General features: G+C 47.8%; 1 protein-coding gene across 2 annotated transcripts in view; it reads right to left on the bottom strand.

Annotated features, from left to right (window-relative positions):
* RAB34 (RAB34, member RAS oncogene family) overlaps positions 1–16,294 on the bottom strand; it is a 125,613-nt gene that overhangs the window by 54,187 nt on the left and 55,132 nt on the right. The window contains exon 4 of one of the 2 annotated variants that reach the window (XM_086955152.1): positions 9,096–9,164. In XM_086955152.1, the coding sequence (XP_086811278.1) occupies positions 9,096–9,164 (69 nt within the window). The remainder of the gene's footprint in view (positions 1–9,095; positions 9,165–16,294) is intronic. The other variant, XM_086955153.1, reaches the window with a different exon arrangement.

Raw genomic sequence — 16,294 nt, 5'->3', positions numbered from 1 at the left:
TGACCACAGAGGAGGCATACTGGATCAGGAAGAGACATTTTTTAATGTATTGTTTAAAGATCCGCAGAGGCCCAAATGCATTACAGCGGTGTCCAAAATAGAAAACACATTAAGATGACAGCAAATGCAACCAAAAACGAACTAGGCAATTAGCATTACAAAAAGCCAATAATGATTAAAATACAAAAGACCTGAGGATTAGGGAACAAATATAGAAAACGGAGTCAATGTTAATTCCAAACTTTTAAAAGGCTGGCAAGGACTTCAATATCATTGCACCACTGTTGTCATACCTGAACAGGAATGATTCATGTTGCAGGACAACTTGAATCTCAGAAGCACCAACCTAAAGATATCAACTCTTTGGGACGCCCGTCCGCGCCTGGACCGCGCCCAGTGCCAGGACCCCTGGCCCACGAGGACCCCGACCGACCCGCCTGACGTACTCCGCCGCCACCCTTACCGCTCTCAACACCGGCCGACTCCCAGAATGCCATCAAGCCACTCCACCACGTACCCACGGACCTTTCAGCTGCCACGCCTGCAAGTTCACCTGCATCTGGACCAGCCTCGCACCAGCACCCGCCAAGTCGAACACCAGCAGCACCCACCTCAAGTGCATCCTGCTCAACACCCGCTCCGTCCACAGACACGCCATCGAACTCTGGAACCTCCTAGACGCCACAGCCCCTGACGTTGCCTTCCTCACGGAGACCTGGATGAACGCCTCTTCAGCTCCCGACATCGCCATCGCTATCCCAGAGGGCTACAAGATCGTCCGGAGGGACCGAAACGCCAACCAGATGGGAGGAGGCATCGCCATCATCCACAGGAGCACCATCCGTCTCACGACCAGCACCGACAACACCCTGACCAGCGCCGAACACCTGCATTTCCAGATCCACACCAACCCGAACACCACCCTCAGAGGCACCCTGATCTACCGACCCCCTGGACCACGCACGCAATTCAGCGAGGACATCGCCGACTTCGTCAGCCCGCATGCCCTCCCCTCCGCTGACTACATCCTCCTGAGAGACCTCATCTTCCATCTGGAGAACAACAACGACCGCAACACCAGCACCCTGCTCGACAACCTCGCCAACCTGAGACTCAAGCAACTGGTGTCCACCCCCACCCACCTCGCCGGACACACACTCGACGCAGTCTTCTCTTCCAGCACAGACATCGACTTCAGCCACGCCACAGAGCTTCAATGGACGGACCACAGCTGCGTCAACTTCACCTTCAAGAGAACGACGACCCACCAACACCAGCAACAGGCCGCCCGCAGAAGCTGGAACAAGATCACAGCAGACCAGCTCACCACCTCCCTGAGCCAGCACCCTCCTGCCAGCTCAGCGAACCCCAGCCAGGCCGCCGACAACCTCACGAAGTGGATCAGCAACTGCGCGGAAGAACTCGCCCCACTGAGGACCCCCGCCTAGCAGACCCGGCAGCAAGAAGGCCCCATGGTTCACCGACGAACTCAAGAGCTCCAAGAAGAACTGCCGAGCCCTCGAGAAAGTCTGGAGAAGGGAACCGACACCGGACAACAGGACCTCCTTCAAACTTGCCACCCGGAAACACCACCAGCTGATCCGCGCCGCCAAGAAAACAGCATTCAAGGACCGGTTGGACAACAACGCACACAACTGCAAGGAACTCTTCAACATCGTGAAAGAGCTTTCCAACCCCAGCGCAGGAAACAACGACATCACCCCATCGCAAGACCTCTGCAACTCCCTCGCTTCATACTTCCACTACAAGATCGCGGACATACACAACAGCTTCAACAACCAACCAATGCACACCATGACCGAACAACCACCCCCCACCACCACCCTCCACGCCTGGACCCCGATCAGCACCGAAGACACCATCCGCACGATGAACTCCATCCACACCGGATCACCGACCGACCCCTGCCCTCAACACGTCTTCAACAAGGCCGACGCTGTCATCGCACCCCACCTGCGAGACATCATCAACACATCCTTCGACACCACCATCTTCCTTGAGAGCTGGAAACACGCCGAACTCAGCGCTCTACTCAAGAAACCAACAGCGGACCCCACCGACCTCAAGAATTACCGCCCCATCTCGCTCCTCCCGTTTCCAGCCAAAGTCATCGAGAAGACCGTCAACAAGCAGATGGCCGCCTTCCTCGAGACAAACGGATCCCTCGACCCCTCACAGTCCGGCTTCCGAGCCAACCACAGCACCGAGACCGCCCTCATCGCCGCCACTGATGACATCCGAGCCCTGATGGACAATGGAGAAACAGCGGCCCTCATCCTCCTAGACCTCTCCGCGGCATTCGACACGGTCTGCCACCGCACCCTAGTACGGCGCCTCAGCAACATCGGAATCCAGGACAAGGCGCTGGAATGGATCATCTCCTTCCTCGACGGAAGAACACAGAGAGTCCGCCTACCACCGTACAAGTCAGAGGCCTCCGAAGTCATCTGCGGCGTCCCCCAAGGATCATCTCTGAGCCCCACCCTCTTCAACGTCTACATGAGCCCCCTCGCGGCCATCGTACGCAAACACAACCTCAGCATAATCGCCGACGACACCCAGCTGATCCTCTCCCTGACCAACGACCCCGCCGCCGCCAGAGCCAACCTGCACGAAGGGATGAAAGAGGTAGCCGAGTGGATGACGACCAGCCGCCTGAAACTGAACTCGGACAAGACGGAGGTCCTCATCCTCGGCTCCTCACCCTCCGCCTGGGACGACTCCTGGTGGCCTCCCGCCCTGGGCACCGCACCCAAACCGAAAGACCATGCACGCAACCTGGGCTTCATCCTGGACTCCTCCCTCTCCATGACCAGGCAAGTCAACAACGTCTCCTCGGCGTGCTTCAACATCCTACGCATGCTACGGAAGATCTTCTGGTGGATCCCCACCGAGACCAGGAAGACCGTCACCCAGGCCCTCGTCACCAGCCGACTGGACTACGGCAACGCCCTCTACGCCGGTACCACCGACAAGCTCCAGAAGAGACTCCAGCGGATCCAGAACGCCTCAGCCAGACTCATCCTCGACATCCCACGAACCAGCCACATCTCCGGACATCTGAGAGACCTTCACTGGCTCCCCGTCAACAAAAGAATCACCTTCCGCCTCCTCACCCACGCACACAAAGCCCTACACGACCAAGGCCCGAGCTACCTCAACAGCCGAGTCAACTTCTACGCTCCCAAACGCCACCTCCGATCAGCCAACCACGCCCTCGCCGCCGTCCCCCGCATCCGAAGAGCGACTACAGGAGGAAGGTCCTTCTCCTACCTGGCCGCCAAGACCTGGAACTCCCTCCCGACCGACCTGCGCCTGACCCAAGACCACCTCTCCTTCAGGAAGAAGCTGAAGACCTGGCTGTTCGAGCAGTAGCGGCACCCCCCCCCCCCTAGCGCCTTGAGACCCCACGGGTATGTAGCGCGCTTTATAAGTGTCACTGATTGATTGATTGTGTTCTTGCACAGATTTCACCTAGCTATTTGCAGATTCCCGGCTGATCTGCTTGAAAAACCAGGCATGCTCTCTTAAACTTAGACCCACCCTTCACTAAGGTATTGGCATACCATAATTAAACTTAGCAGTATCAATAACCAGCCTGTCTGTGGCATGTATCTCTGACAAGAGAAGGACATGTGTAAGAAAACAGGCTTTTTGCAGGTTTACCCCAACTTTTGCCCCATTTTGACTATTAGGAACTGGTGTAACAGCTCTGAAACGCCAGAGCCCTGCTAAACAGGACTCTGTGCATGTGCTCTGACCCTTAAAATGGTGCATGATTGATTGGCTTGTCCCCAATTGGCATAGCCGGACTTACTTGTAAGTCCATAGTATATGGTACCAGAGGTACCCAGGGCCTGTAACTTAGAGTGTCCCCCAGGGACTGCAACACTTGTTGTGCCACCGTGAGTAGGACAAGGCAAAACATGGTTCCCCTTCTGACACTATAGACTGGAAGGACAGTTGGAAATGGCTAACTCGACTTTGCCGTTACAAAGCCCAGAACCTCCTTTTTAATGTATGTAAGTCACCCCTACGGACGGCCTAATGAGCCCTAAGGCAGGGTGCTGTATATAAAAAAGGAGACCATATACTGTGGGAAGGCTAGTAGCTCCATTGGCCAGTACAGAGTTGCAGGCTAGCACCCCAGCCCTTCTAAATCTGAATGCAATTACTACGGTTGGTTCTGTTTGGTATAAAAAGAATCAGTGCATTCAGTCCAATTTAATAGGTAAATTGAACGTAAAGTCACTGGTGGGCAAAGTGGCACTTTAGAAGTTGCCACGTTTGTTGCCCAAGGTTTCCAGTGCCAGTGTACTGATGTATGTAGGAAACTGAATTTTTATGTAGAGTACCGAAATGAGGTACACTATGTAGAAAGTCCAGACAGCCCTTATTGATTTACAGGGTTTAAATTAAAAAACTTAAATGCTCTCTTTTGTGGGAGTATGGGTGAGAGGTTTGGCTTATCAGAGGGTGGTGTTTAGCATTAGTTCTTACACAGTCAATAAATAAAACACACTCTCAAGAAGAAACTCTGGACCAATTTAGAAAAATAACATATATTGCTATATAATTTTAGACACCAAGATTTTCCTAATTGGATAAGTACTTTAGACATTATCACATTTTATAGAAGAGACAGAATCTAGTAGTCAAAAATAGGGCAAAAAGCAGGGGGGACAACTGCAACAAAATTCCAGTTTCCTAAGATGTACAGAGGGCTTGTCCTACAGACAGCTTTTTGCCCTCCTGGGAAGCTGTGCTGATGACTCCCGGCAAAGGACACCATAGGGGCTTGCATGGGAGAGAGGTGTTACCTCGGTCCTGCAGAAAGCCACACGGGTGTTAGCCCACAATGCGAGCTTTAAAGGAAAAGCCACCTTTGAAGGGCAAATAGTTAACACTTGGGAGGGCCACTCTATTGTTTAGGCAAACAGGCTGGCACTGGGGACAGGAGAGGTTAAGCAAGTTGTCAAATTTTTTTTACCAGGGGCATGTGCCTCTTGGTAGCCACACATCTGGGGTAGGCCTGGGAGCTCCGAGTGTCAAGAGAGAGGTCTCACCAGGCCCGGACTGGCCGTTGCGGGCACCGGGCAATCCCCCGGTGCGCCGCAAGGGTGGGGGCCTTATTTGTTACAGGGCCGTTTTGCAGCGTTGCTGCAAAATCGGCCGAAAACCGGCCGCGGCAAAGAGCTCGGTCGCACCCCCGGGGGCCGTCCGAGCACTTTGCCAGGGCCGGTTTTGGTTCTCAGTCCTGCCCTGGGTCTCACCATCTTGAGAGTGGGCAGAATGGTACATCCTGGGATAGCCAGATATCACACTTCCTAGGAAGTGGTCATCAGGAGGAAGGGAACATGGTAGCCCATTGAGTACCAACTGTATGCTAAACTTTGGCATTTTCTGAAGATTAATAGGGCACCCTTGGCACCCAGAACTCAGATCTTGACCACCAAGGGACCCGCAAAGAGAGGCTGCACCAACGAGGACTGCACCTAGTGATTAGTGAGGACAAGGTCTGGGCCTGCCTTGTCTTGCTCAAGGAGAAGTTGGCTCCAGAGCCCACTCAAGCTAAGAGAACTCTAAAGGCCAGGTGACTGGCCTCTTGTTCGAAGCACAGGGACACAACAGCGGAAGAGGCTTGCTGGGGTAAGTTGGTAGCCCAAAGTCTTCAACTCACTACCACTGCCGCCATGCAGCATGAGGACCAAGACCCGACACACAGAGTTGCACACGAGGTCCCTGCTTTTGCCGCCCCACGGGTAATAGCAGTGGGGTAGTGGTACTGGTGACACCTGCTATGCTGTTCCGCGGCCGCCTCTGGTAAGAGCAAGGAGAAGGGGGTATCGCCGCCCCCAAAACTCGTGCCACCTGGGTTGTCTGCCTCTCCCCCAACCCCACCACCACCCCATTTGCTACACAACTGCCCGAGTTTCCTTAATCCGGGATTGATGTCTGAGAGTTTCTGGGACCCTCAGAAGGCGAGTTATTGACTCAGGAAGGATTGACCTGTGACCTTGACAACGGATGAGTGGTAGCCCAGTAGCTACCAGACCGGCCAGACCAGAGATGACTTTGTGGGAACGTCAACCATGCAACCATGACCCTCTCACCCTCTTTGTGGACAAAGGAATCCCTGCAGTAAGACCACCTTTGACCACGTCGTATCAAGATCATCTTCAGCATCCTTCATCCCTTACATATGCAGTCCACATGAATCCATTACAATGCAGATAGAGTGCCAGGAACTGCTGAAGGACTGCTTCTTCTGTAAAGGTTAACTGTTCTTGAGGACCTTGCTGGTCCCCCTGACTAGCTCCTTGCAGGAGTTGGTCGCCCAAAGTACTTCTAACCAACCAAAGAGACACCTATGCTTTCCTTAAAAAGTTTCTTTCCTATCTATATATCCAAAACCCTTCAGTGGATCTTTATTATTCTAGAGTCTAAAAAATTACAACCTATTTTTATAGATTGGGAAACTTGTTCCTCTGTGTAAGCCTTGCTTCTCAGTGTCACAGCTACCCAGGACTGAGCATGGGATTTGACAGACGAAACCTAAAGGGGTTGGTGAATGTATAACACAGTTAGGTTGCACTACCACACCATAAAATACACCCCATTTCATTACAAAATGTGCGTTTGAAGAATCAAACCCGGAATGACCGAGTGGAGAAGTGTGGCTCAGGGGTTAGAGGCGGCAGACCTGGAGCTTGAGTTCGGCCCTGGACCAGGGTTCAATTCCCCGCCTCGGCGGGTCTTGGGCTCAAAATTCCACGGACTCGATAATTCTCGCTCTGGTGCCTTCTCGACTCACTGGTTCACACTCTGCGACTCTGGGCAATAGCTTGCTTAATCTCCACAACGGCCCCTCGCGGTGGGATGCCTGGCTTTCACCTTGTGGATACCCTGCCAGGGTTATCTCACAGGGGAATACCAGGACGGGTTCCCTAAGCAAGCGCGGAGATGCCCCAGGGTAAGTCGTGCGCTATATAAGTTTCATTCATTTCCATTTCATTTCATTTCACCTGCAACACAGTTCTACGGTTTGCCGCTGGGAGAAAGTGTCACATCTTTGTTGAGGAAACCAATTGAAAGGTAGGCATTTTTATAAGGGTCGTTATGTGAAGATTTACGTTCAGTCACGAACCAATGGTAAAGTCTGGGAGGAGACATGGAGGAAACCAGATGCACAATCTATTCGAGTAGCAACAGCAACTAGATAACGTGTATTAGAGGTTCTTAGCAAGTGAGCAGTGCAGAGGAAACCTGAACTAGGCATAATGTATAAAACAAAATGTAGACCATGCAAAAGGTATACAGGAGTCCTCAATCAGGAGTATGGATACCAGAATCAAGGATTTGTCATGAGCTAAAGAGAAAATTTTACGAGGAATAGGAAGGGGCTTACAGGATATTTGAACGAGGCAGGAGGTATAGAAAAAAGTCTGGCTCAGATTGGAGGAATAAAGACAATTTGGCCGAGGCAAGAGATACTTCATCTAAGCTCCAGGTACAGAGTAACTCTGCCCATTCAGGAGATAATTCAACTGTAATGCACTGATGCAGAATGTATTGTCCAATTTTGTTCTAACCAATGACATTGAGGTCTTTCTCTTTTATAGGTCAATTAATGGACCCACAGTGGAGTCCAGCCACCATAAACTGGTCAGATTATTCTTTGGAGTTCAGCAGGTCTATCAAATCACCTGCCAATGCCAAATTCAATTCAGTCAGGTACAAAGCTATAACTGTGGGGCATTAAAGACCTGAGTATGACTTCAAGATGGGTGGAGGAAAAAATAATCACACAGGAGAGGGATCTTGGAGGTGTCCGGTTTTGCAAACTTTATGTTATCGAAGTTGTGTTAACACTATGTACAACTAGCTAGGCTACAACTGCAGTCATGCCAGTCTCTGGAGACCACATCTGCAGTTTTGTTCCCAGTTCTGGATCCTTAATCTGGAGTATGGTTTCCAGTTACAGAGGCAAAATCTGTAGTTTTGGATCAGTTTAGGGATCTACCTAATCTGGAATACTGTTCCAAGTTTTGAAAGACACAGCAGAATCATTGTGCTCAGTTATGGAGGTCACGTCTAGAATACACTGCGCCCTTCCGGAGACCACACCTCCAGAAGGGTCTTGACCAGAGGTCTTCATACTTTTTAATGCTGCCCCTCCCTCCGTGGAAAAAAATAAATCATTGGGGCCCCTCCTCAAAATATTTTACAATGAATCTATTAAACTAGCAATGTTTAAACATGTCTAGACTTATTTAAACAAAGCAGTTGAGTTCGGTCCTATTTTAAAAATGCAATCAAATTCATGATTGCCAAATATATTACTCTGGTCAGGCAGGCCTTACTAACGTTCAAAAGAACCCACAGAGTGATTATTGGAAAAGGGTGTTTGAAGAATATTTGGAGTCCCTTCCCTTTTGATACCTTCTCCCAGCCGGGATATAAATGACAAAAGATGTGAGTGGTGGCCCATTACAGAGCAGCTCATTCCCTGTGACGAACTAGTCTGTAAATACAATAAAGTTGTTAATACAGAAGACCTGGGGAGGTTATATGTCAGATACATTATAAAATCTTGTGGTGTAAGTAGATTAGATGGGGAAGAGATTGCTGTATCGTATGAATACAGCCAAGAAGGAAACTATATTGCAAAAGAGGGTTGTACAAGAAGCCTTCGGGGGTTAGCTCAGAAATTCTTCTTCTCATGTAAATACCTCGTACCGCCCCCTGGAGATCAGGCAGGGGAAAATCATTGCAAAAATTCAAAAGGGCTTAGAACTGATTTATAGTGATGATAGTTTGAGGACAAAGACAGAACTGAAGAATGCACTGGTGTTTTAATGTTACATCTGACAGGAAAATGGGAAAAACAGATGGGCCTCGATCTATATTGTTTCTTAGTATCTTTGAAAGCCCCAGCACCAGCATCGGCCATATCCTGAAACAGCGAACACTCCTTCAAACAGGAATCGTGCCCGAAACATGCTGCAGACCGTAGAAGACTTTGCAGAGCCTAACTGAATAGCCACCAGTTCTTCTTACCCACCTGTACGTACCTATTGATTAGACATGTCTTCCCAACCGACAGATCCCCCACCACAATGATCTTCGAGATCTTGAATCTGCTGGGGATGAAACAAATAAAAGATACAGGGGCTGTCAGAGGTATTGCTGGGATGTCCATTTGTTACTCTTCTTTAAGCAAGCTGAGTTGGTTAAGCACCAGCTGCGCAGATGTTTGTAATCTGCAGTCACATATTTGAATCCCATTTTGGAGGTCAATAAAATCAGAATATCTATTAAGCACCAAAACATTAAATCTGTGGTGTGCCCTATACATAAACACAACAGTTTTTTAAGCACAAATGGCAGAGGACGCTGGATGCCATGCACAAGTTGGCGTTTTCACATTAACCGCTACTACAATGTCCACATCCTACTACTGTAATAATGCTCTGAAACAGAACCTTCCAACTGATTGATTGGATTATCTCATACACGTACTACTCAAGGGAGCTGGTGTGGGCTAGTACCCTAGTCCTCAGGCATGCAACAGACACCCACTAACTGAGGACCTGATTCACAAAGGTAAAAATACACTTTTGCGTAAGTTTACAATAGTTTGCTATTCACAAAGGTTTTTACGAGTAGCATATTTATGACAGCAGAGTGTCCATATAGAGACTACACACTCGTAAAGATACTACTCGTAAATTCCTTTGTGAATAGCAAACAATCGTAAATGTGCACAATAGTGTATGTTTACCTTTGTGAATCAGGCTCTCTGTGTCAGTCAGTCAATCAATAGATCAATATCTTTATTCAATTACATATTTAATTTTACATCATCATAAAAGCACAATTTAAAACTAGTTACAATCATATTATCTGTAATATTTATTATAAAAAATAAAGCAAACTAAAAGTGATTAAAATAAAGATCTGAAGTGTCGTACTGCCGATTTTAGGAAATTGACAGTATTATATATTAATGAAGTACTCAACAGTTTATAAAAAAAAAGTGAAGGCTTACGCTTGTAAAATCCATTACTCTTGAAAATTGGATTTAAGAATTGACATGTAAAAGATCTACAAAAAAATTAAAAGTGCAGTAGTGTTTGCGGAGAGGGTTCAGCACCTGGACAAATGAGTATAGTGACCGGATCGTATTGGCCCAGGGAAAAACAAAGATGATTATGGTTACTGCCCAGCCGAAATCTCATTAACATTGACCTCTCCCACAGATTAATAGCCATGAATAATTATGGATCCATATCTATTATAGTGTGAATCAGAACACAGCCACGCATAGAAGGATTTATCAGTTCTCATCCCTCCCGGGATGGGGTAGCATAAGCACTAAATGTATCGTTGGCCCATGCTACTTTGCCCGGTGTTATCCCCTGGGCCTGTTAAATAAGTCTGGCCTTCCTAAAATGGCAACTATTGAGTTAATGTGCTGCAACCAGGGGATTTTACGGCCGTTGTCACAATCATGGCGATCCTAAAAAAAATCCTATTTAAGGAGGATTTGGCTTTGTACTAAGCAGACAGCCATAGTAGCATCGAAGCTAGATTAACACAGTCCTCTATATAGTTCAAACCTAGTTCTTCATGTAGGATGAAATGAGGATGGTTACCCAGGAGACGTGGATGAATCAGTTTTCTTCTGCTAAAAGTTTTCTTCTATTTTTAGAAAGTGAAGGCAGCGGGATTCCCAGATAGCTGCCTCATGTTAATATTGGAAGGCATTTACAATTATAGATTTTTAGAAGGGCCTCAATCAGTTTGTTTCTGACTCTCTGGGCAAAGCTAAATAGTGCACCCACTGATTGGTCAAACCTTAGGCACCTTGTAGATAGACAATGTGGTAAGAGCCATATACGCCAAAGAAATTTAACAGTCGGAAACAGCCTGACTCCCCATCCCCCCATCCCCTGCAACTCCTCAACCAGGGCACAAGTCCTAAAAAGAGAAGTGGGGGGGGACTAACCTAGCTAGGCAGTATGCAAGTGACATCACAGCACTGGACATCACAACGCATGATATAGCATGTGGCATCACAGAAATTACATCATAGGAAGTGGCATCACAAGCCACGACTTTAATATGTACATGTGATGTAAAGCACTCTGACACTGCTATGGAATGAGTAGTGCTTTACAAGAAAAAATAGTGGCATTTAAATTCTTTCAACGCCTCCTCAGAGGTAGTAAGAATTACATTTAGTATTATGTAAATACTGGGAGAGATCAACACAAGTGACATTCTAACAGTGCATGCATATCTAGTAAACAGAGCCTGAACAAAGTGAAAAGCTGCCTTTCTTAAGTATGTGTGAAGTGCTAACCTTTGTTTCCCCTCTGCTGCATTTGCTTCTAGGTATGAGGCTCCAAACTGCTCTCAGCCAGGAGACTTGAACAAAAGGAGGCCTGATGATCCCTCAAATTCGGCCTTTGTTATGGGCCCGAAAGCAAAAGACACACAATGGATGGAAGGAAAGCAGAACAAATCAAAACATTCACATCCAGTCAAGAGATCTGGGCCTAAATCCATCATTTTTTTGCTCACCATGCCACCCCAGTTTAGACCTGGCCATATGCAAATCAGTCTGGACTCTGTGCCTCATGGGAACAGTCCAGCCCGAACTGCCAAGACAGGTCCTCCCTGGACCAGAAACAAGCACCCTAGGACCAGTTTCGGGGTTTCACCCCTCTTCAGCCAGGATAGCTTGAATCCAGTGGCACAGTGAGCCCGTGACGCACGTCTGTGCATACCCGGTGCACTTAGGGCGAGAAAGGACCAGAAACAAGCACCCTAGGACCAGTTTCGGGGTTTCACCCCTCTTCAGCCTGGATAACTTGAATCCAGTGGCACAGTGATCCCGTGTCCCACGTCTGGGCACTTCTGGTGCACTTAGGGAAAGAAAGCAGAAGACACACAGTTGATGGATGGAATGCAGAACAGATCAAAACATTCACCCCCGCGTTAAGATAGCTGGGTTAAATCCATCATTTGTTTACTCACCATGCCACTCCAGTTTAGACCTGGCCATTTGCAAATCAGTCTTGACCCTGTGCCTCATGGGAACAGTCCAGCCCGAACTGCCAAGCCAGGTCCTCCCTGGACTGGAAACAAGCATCTTGTGACCGGTTTCGGGGTTTCACCCCTCTTCAGCCAGGATAGCTTGATTCCAATGGCATTTAGAGCACAGGACCCACGTCTGGGCATACCCGTCCCACTCAAGGTGACAAATGCAAACACAACAGTTGATGGACAGAAGGCAGTCACAGGGTCAAGACTGATTTGCATATGGGCAGGTCTAAACTGGGGTGGCATGGTGAGCAAAAGAATGATGGATTTTACCAAGATCTCTTGATTGGGGGTGAATGTTTTGATTTGTTCTGCATTCCGTCCATCAATGGTGTGTCTTTTGCTTTCTTGCCCTAAGTGCGCCAGGTATGCCCAGATGTGGGTACCAGGCTCACTGTGCCACTGGATTCAAGCTATCCCAGCTAAAGAGGGGTGAAACCCCGAAACTGATCCTAGGATACTTTTTTCCGGTCCAGGGAGGACCTGGCTTGGCAGTTTGGGCTGGACTGTTCCCATGAGGCACAGGGTCAAGACTGATTTGGATATGGCTTGGTGCAAACTGGAATGGCATGATGAGCAAAAAAACGATGGATTTAGGCCCAGATCTCTGTACTGGGGTGAATGTATGACATTGTTCTGCATTCTGTCCATCAACTGTTGTTTTTGCATTTGTTGTGGGCCCAGCAGGAGTCTAAAATGAGAAAACCCAGCCTGCACGTTGTTGCAGATGGAAAGCAGACCACGTCAGCAGCGGCTCGTTGTGGGAGTGCTGTGGTGCGGGCGAGGGTGGAGCAGGGTGGGGGGGGTAGCAAACTATGGAATACAGCCCAACGGAGGTAAGTAAATAAATAAATAAAAACGAAGTTTGTTGCGTGCGCTGCATCACATTTGGCAATGCAGCGTGCAATTAAATTTGTTTTATTTATTTATTTGTTTACTTACCTCTGTTCGGCCTCATGCCATAGTTTACTACCCCCCACCCTGCTCCTTCCCCGCACTGCAGCACTCCCACCACCGGCTGCTACTGGACTGGGAAGATATCACTTCTAGCGACGGCATTGGAAGAAAAGGGACCTCACTCATAGCACATATGATAAACCAACCAGGCAGTAGTGGCCGGTGGTGGGAGTGGGTTGGGGCGGGGGAGGAGCAGGGTGGGGGGTAGTAAACTACGCCATACAGCCGAACAGAGGTAAGTAAACAAATAAAACGAATTTCATTGCGCACGCTACATTGCCAAATGCGATGCAGCGGTGCAACGAAATTAGTTTTATTTATTTATTTGTTTACTTACCTCCAGTTTGTCACTGTAGTGGTGGCACCATCAGGGCTGCAGTCCGCAAGTGACATTTAATTTACAGTCCCTGGGTACACAGAAAACCATATAATATGAAAATATGGGTAACTTAAATATGCCAACTGGGTACTAGCCTCAATATTGACATTTTTGTTCTTCGTTAGCCAGTGGCATTCCTTACGCTCAAGTCAAGTTGTGGTTTCTACAGAGTTGACTGAGAGCACAGGGACGTTAGCAAAGTTTGCCACATATGGACAGGCTTTTGAGGGTTAATTAAGATGGCAGGATAGAGGAGTCCGGCTTGGAGGCCAGAATCTGCATTCTCATGATCGCTCTGGCGCCTGGTACATATACCTGAATTATTACCACTGGTGAGTCTTCTTTCCTGCGCCTCATGGCCAGCTGGCTGATTGAACTAATATGGGAGGGGAAAACACTCTCTGGTTGGTTCATGAGGGGATTTATCGGATGGCTGTAAAGTGCTGAGACTCTTAGAGGGCCTGAGGAACAGGTGCTCGGCCCACTGATTGAAGTTGTGGCGGAAGGTGTCCAGTCACTGTTTTTACTTACAAAAAGGAAAAGTACTTTATTACGCACATACTACTCAACAGTACACATTAGTTTGTAAATATATACAAGATGACAGGTGGAAATGATGGAGCAAGGATTTGCCCGTAAAGCACCTTGCTCGTATGCAAAACCCTTGTCTAAACTGCATAATAATATTAACCTCATTATTCGTCATTTATAAGGCGTTTTTCCAACACGCGGGTGTCCCCAGGATGCTTGCTTGTTTGTCTTTTCCGTACTAAAACGAAGCTTGCACTGAAAATGGCTGCTTTGCCGAAATTCAGTCTGCGCATGCGTCGGTCATACCCATGTGATGTGACGCACTCGCATTCTGGAGGGATTCTGTGCTCATGCGCATTGATGCTAAATATGGCTGCTTGTCTCTCACCACGCTCTCTGCTTACTGCAGCAGCTTTAGCCTATCTATCTTTTCGCACTAATCCTTAATGCTATGGTCATTACAAAGAAAGGGTTGGTTAAGTTTTATCTTGGTATACAGTGCGATCATTTTATGTATGATTTTAATTTGTTTTCGCTTACTTTTCATGTACCGCGTCTTTGTGGGCTGGGGCAATCATGAGCGGAGCCATACTTGAAGCTCTGCTGGGCACCGTCACATGACCGGAGAAAGTTCCAACCGCGCAGAAGCTAAATCTAGCCAGCTGGCTCCTGAAGCACAATGCGCCTGGGAACATCGCTGGGAATACGGAGTCTTACCTTGGAAAAAGCAATACTGTTGCTACCTATTGTGAACTGTCCTGTACTGCTGTATTCTATGCATGGGAACGTGAACCCGGGGGGCGGGTGTGCAAAATTGAATATTAAACATGAGAAAACTGAATTCTAGGAGGTGGTAATGACCGCACCACCTCTCCTGACCAATCACAATGTGGGAAACTGTCACTTGCAACATTAGTGGGTGGTCTAAGGGTCCCCAAAACCGTATAATTGCCCTAGTTTAGCTTAGGAAAATTGTCCGACTTGTCCGAGTAGCAGACCTGTCACTGACCCTACGATCTCAATAGGTGCTCATTCTGAAAGTGCTGCGGAGCACTTTGTCCATACTTTCCACAATCTCATAAGGGGTGGAAAATCTTAAGTGCTGGCGAAGCACTTTGCTGGGGAATTCGAAAATCCAATCGGGGTTACTGGCGGATTACTTGCAGGAGGGGGTAACGCAGGCGTTGCTGTCCGAAGCTGTGGGTGTTGGTCGTACCCTGGGAGGCCCAGTCTTTGACCTGAACCTGAGGGGTATCCTGTCCTTACTGTCCGTGAGCTGTACCTGCTCGCATTCTGGCATTCCCTTTCTGAGGGTCCCTGTCCCCGTCTTCCCAACTGACCCGTGGCCAGGGTTGGTCTTCAATCTGAACTAGGTAAATATAGATTGTGGGTTTACGTCTCTCTCTCTCTCGCTCTCTCTCTCTCTCTCTCTCTCTTTTATCTGATCTGGTAAAAGCATTCTTACCCGTGTTATTACTCTATTGCCATTGCAATTATATGTGTCTGAATTTTAGTTGGTTCCTTCTCTCCCCCCATCCTTTAGAAACTCATTGATTTTATAAAACCATAGCATGTTCCCGTTTTTTCCCCTTTCCTTTAGTGGTTTGCAGTGAACTTAGCAAGAATAGCTTAAATACTTAGGTTAAGTACATGTTCTAGGTCTCACCCCTAATCCTACGTTCTAGTATAAAATTGCAGTGACTAGTTTTTGTTCTAAAACTTCTACCTTTAGTTTCCCATATATCCTAATGGTCTTATTTTTGATGCAAAGTTACCTATTGGTGTTGATTTTAATGTTTGATATATTACTCTGTGTATCGCTTATTATCTTGGCATCTTCTCTTTGAATTCTTATATAAAGTTTCTTTGACTTCATCAGGTGTCTGTGGTCATTATACAAAATTGTGGAAAATATTTTACTGATTATAAAGTGTATTGGATGTTAGGCCTGTCTACTATTTTCCCTGATAGCTCCAGGTCCGTCGAAGAATTGTGCCTGTGGTAAGTCGGGTGCATGGTAAGCAGAGGTAAAACCAAACTTGATTACTCTTAGCAGCGTGCAGGAGGAGAAATCTTCACCCGGATCACCCAATCAAATTAGTGGAGTAATAAAAGGTTTCTATTCACGCCAAGGGCACAGTGCGTGTGAAGGAATTGGTAACTCGGGTGACCTGGGGAAAACTGCGCGATCTAGCAGTAATTTCTGGCAGCCAGAGGATGGTTTGGACTAGTTAGATTAGGTAGACAGGATAGTCATAAACAAACCTTGAATATAAAAACGTGCTGCTGATTTCT

This window comes from Lissotriton vulgaris, chromosome 2_1, assembly GCF_964263255.1.
Source record: "Lissotriton vulgaris chromosome 2_1, aLisVul1.2, whole genome shotgun sequence".
Classification (NCBI taxonomy): Eukaryota; Metazoa; Chordata; class Amphibia; order Caudata; family Salamandridae; genus Lissotriton; species Lissotriton vulgaris.
Note: the sequence above shows the minus strand (reverse complement) of the source record. Positions and strands in the feature narration are given on the sequence as shown.